This window comes from Mustelus asterias, chromosome 4 (genome assembly GCF_964213995.1).
Source record: "Mustelus asterias chromosome 4, sMusAst1.hap1.1, whole genome shotgun sequence".
NCBI classification, from domain to species: Eukaryota; Metazoa; Chordata; class Chondrichthyes; order Carcharhiniformes; family Triakidae; genus Mustelus; species Mustelus asterias.
In genome coordinates this window covers 86,585,573-86,588,861 of record NC_135804.1, presented here as the reverse complement: position 1 = coordinate 86,588,861, position 3,289 = coordinate 86,585,573, and the positions used below count along the sequence as shown (strand labels likewise).

At 46.0% G+C, this 3,289-nt stretch overlaps 1 protein-coding gene across 1 annotated transcript; it reads left to right on the top strand.

Moving 5' to 3' along the window:
- The first annotated feature begins 346 nt into the window (after positions 1 to 346).
- Positions 347 to 1,342, top strand: LOC144493143 (G-protein coupled receptor 12-like). The gene has a single exon (XM_078212044.1). It carries the CDS (start codon positions 347 to 349, stop codon positions 1,340 to 1,342), a length of 996 nt encoding a protein of 331 aa, XP_078068170.1.
- Positions 1,343 to 3,289: the final 1,947 nt, after the last annotated feature.

Sequence of the window (3,289 nt, the reverse complement as noted above, 5' to 3'; positions counted from 1 at the left end):
GGGTTTGAGGATATGTGTTCGCTCTTCAATCTGTTGTCTATGCGAACATTTAGTTCAAAGCAGGATGATTTCGTTATTTTAACCCTCTTTCCCACGATGCAGAGAATCAGGTTGATAATGAAGGGAGATCTACTCCATTGCTACTGCAGTGAGTATTTCTGAGTAAGTCCCAGCCAGTTGTTATGTCATTGTGAATTCTTGGTGTGGGAAAACTGTCAACAAATGTTTGCCACTCGGTCCATAACCCGCTGCACCGAGTGTTTGCGAAGGAGTGAGTGTAACTGGAATATTTTGTTTCTTTTCGCCTTTTGAACTCTCTGCTTTCCTCCTGTCCACCCGTCAGGTAATGTTGTCCATGCCTCCAGTTATGAATCATCAGGCCCGCAACAGCTCAAAGCACTCCCTCAACTGGCTCCCCCCGGACATCAGCAACTCCTCGGTCACAACCTCCGACCTACCCACGGAGACAGTCAACCCCTGGGACATCGCCCTATGTGTGGTGGGGACAGTTATCTCCTGTGAGAATGCTATCGTGGTGGCTGTCATCTTCTACACGCCGACTCTCAGGACTCCAATGTTCATCCTGATCGGGAGTTTGGCTTTGGCTGACCTGCTGGGAGGCTTGGGCTTGATCCTCAATTTTATTTTCCTCTATTTGCTGAACTTCGAGGCCGCTCGCCTGGTCTCGGCTGCGCTCCTCATCGCCTCCTTCTCGGCGTCGATCTGCAATTTGTTGGCCATCACCATGGACCGGTACTTGTCTCTGTACAATGCCCTGACATATCACACCGAGAGAACGACCACTTTCACCTACCTGACGCTGCTGGCTATCTGGCTCACATGCATCAGTCTGGGATCGCTGCCCATCGTGGGCTGGAACTGTCTGGAGGACGAGATGTCCTGCAGCGTTGTCAAACCCATCACCAAAAACAATGCCGCCGTCCTCTCCGTCACTTTCCTGCTGATCTTCGCCCTCATGTTGCAGCTTTACGTCCAAATCTGCAAGATCGCCTTCAGGCACGCCCAGCAGATTGCCATCCAGTACCACTTTGTGGCCACCTCCAACACCTCCACCAGAAAAGGCATCTCCACTTTATCTGTCATCCTGGGCACCTTCGCTGCCTGCTGGGTCCCTTTTGCACTCTACTGCCTGATCGCAGACTCCAGTTACCCACTGATCTACACCTATGTCACCGTCCTGCCAGCGACTTGCAACTCAGTCATTAATCCCATCATTTATGCCTACCGGAACCCTGACATCCAGAAGTCGCTCTGGGTGGCTTGCTGTGGCTGTATCCCATCTAATTTCTCATTCAGACCAAGGTCGTCCAGCGACGTATAGTGTATTCTGTCTCGTGGGATTTTATTTAAGAAAAAAAATATTATTTGTAATTTTTATTTTTTTACCTGAAAAATGAATTGCCCGCTATTTGAAGCATTTTCATTGAAGGGAAAGCGTATTTTTTGAGAGCTGCTTTGTCTCACATCAGGTAGATTCACATTATCTGCGCCCCCAGCGGTTCTCCCCAGAATCAAGGTCATAAACTCCATTCCGACACAATCAAAGCTGCAGTGTATCAAAGGGGGATGGGATAAATGCGAATTTTTGTACGCGTAGAAATGTACCAAGAGAAAGTTCCCCGTGTGAGGGAAGAGTGTTATTTTTTTTCCAAAAGATGTGGAACTTAAAGAGATACGGGCGAAATCCCGGACATGGCAGATGTCGGGATGTTGCAATGATCAATTTGGGCATCGCTAGTTCTCCGGCAACTTTCCTCCAGTTTCAAGCACTATTCAAATGTGATGCACTTTAAGCTGCCGGAGTAGAGTCCAGTGTTTTAAAACGTCTTTAAAGGTTATCTACTGTAATAATAAAATGATTTATTTATGTAACATCTATTTGACAATCTATCAAACATTTGTCTAGATCTATCCTTCATTATTAGTTGGAAGTTCTGACGAAATTTAAACTGTGAGTGAATTGTGTTTTGTTTAATTCTACACTGCGGATTTCGATACAGATATTGTACATTACTGGGCAGGATATTGTTAGCGCGTCAGAATGGTTTGTTTGTATTTGCCAATTGATCCCTGGATGTGATGTGAACAGCTGCGATGAACGATACACTTGTGTTGTTCTGCGCCAGCATAAGCTTTAATTTAAAAGCACATTTTGGTCCTTTACTGTGGCTCATTTCACGTGGTGTTTATTTGGAGTACATCTCTATTTTTTTCCACACAGGTACCAATACTTCAGATTGTGAGTTATAATGTCGCACTGTATTTTAGCCAAACCCCATGCTAACTGGCCACACTCACAGCTGGGGTGGGCAAGGCTGACTGGCGATGGAATAAAATCCAGTCAAGATTTAAGAATGAATAACACACTGCAAAAAGTCAATCACATCTAATGCCGTTTTATTACTATCCCCCACCCCCTCCCAGGAAATATCCTGCGGGCGATCCTTTCCCAGGAGTTACCGTGCACTTTGGTAAGCTGTCTCTCTAGTGTCTGAGACAATAGTGACAGCACCTTTACTAATATCTGTCCCAGTCTTAATGAAGTGTTGGATGCTCAAGCTGCTGATGGGTTAGAAACGGTGCGAACAGATTTATGTCCCCCCCCTCCCCCCATCCTTAAAATTGCACTTTATCAAAACGAGAGTGTTTTTTGGTGTGAAAATAATTGCCATTTCCTGCACTTGTCAAATGTCTGATAGCCTATTTATCTGCTGAGATTGATTTATTTTGATATGGTTACCTATCGCTGTAAACGACACGACCGACCTTTTTTTTGCAAAAGGGTAAATTGGATGAAAATAAACAGTATTTTGGGAATCAGCCTTTTGTTTCTGTTTGCTCTGTTCGCTCCTTTCCAATGGCTGGGCTTGTCTGCGTGGTCGGAGTCTGCGCGTTGACTCGCTGCTAACGACCTGCAATGCTGATATATAGCTCGACTCAACCTCCCAGAGCCTCAACTAGTTCCTCACATTACCCCACACCTCTTCTCATTCCCCTGTCTTCCTTCCCAGACCTTGCAAGGCGGGTCGGTGAATAAATAACAGCAGGCTGGTAGGAGAAAGCACATCTGTTTAGCGTAGCAGGGTTATATATATAAAACATTGGAATGGGGAATTTTGCGCAGTCAGTTCTGAATTGATAAATATTCCTATTTGAAGACACACACTCTCCCATTCCGTAACGTCCGTCCGTCCCCCCCCCCCCCCGCCCCCATACACTGACGTCAATTAAACCAGGGGGCCAGGCGTCTTTGCAAACGTAGGCAGAC

What these genes read in the sequence shown, in the direction of transcription:
- LOC144493143 (XM_078212044.1), top strand. Translation starts at nt 347, where the DNA reads ATGTTGTCCATGCCTCCAGTTATGAATCATCAGGCCCGCAACAGCTCA.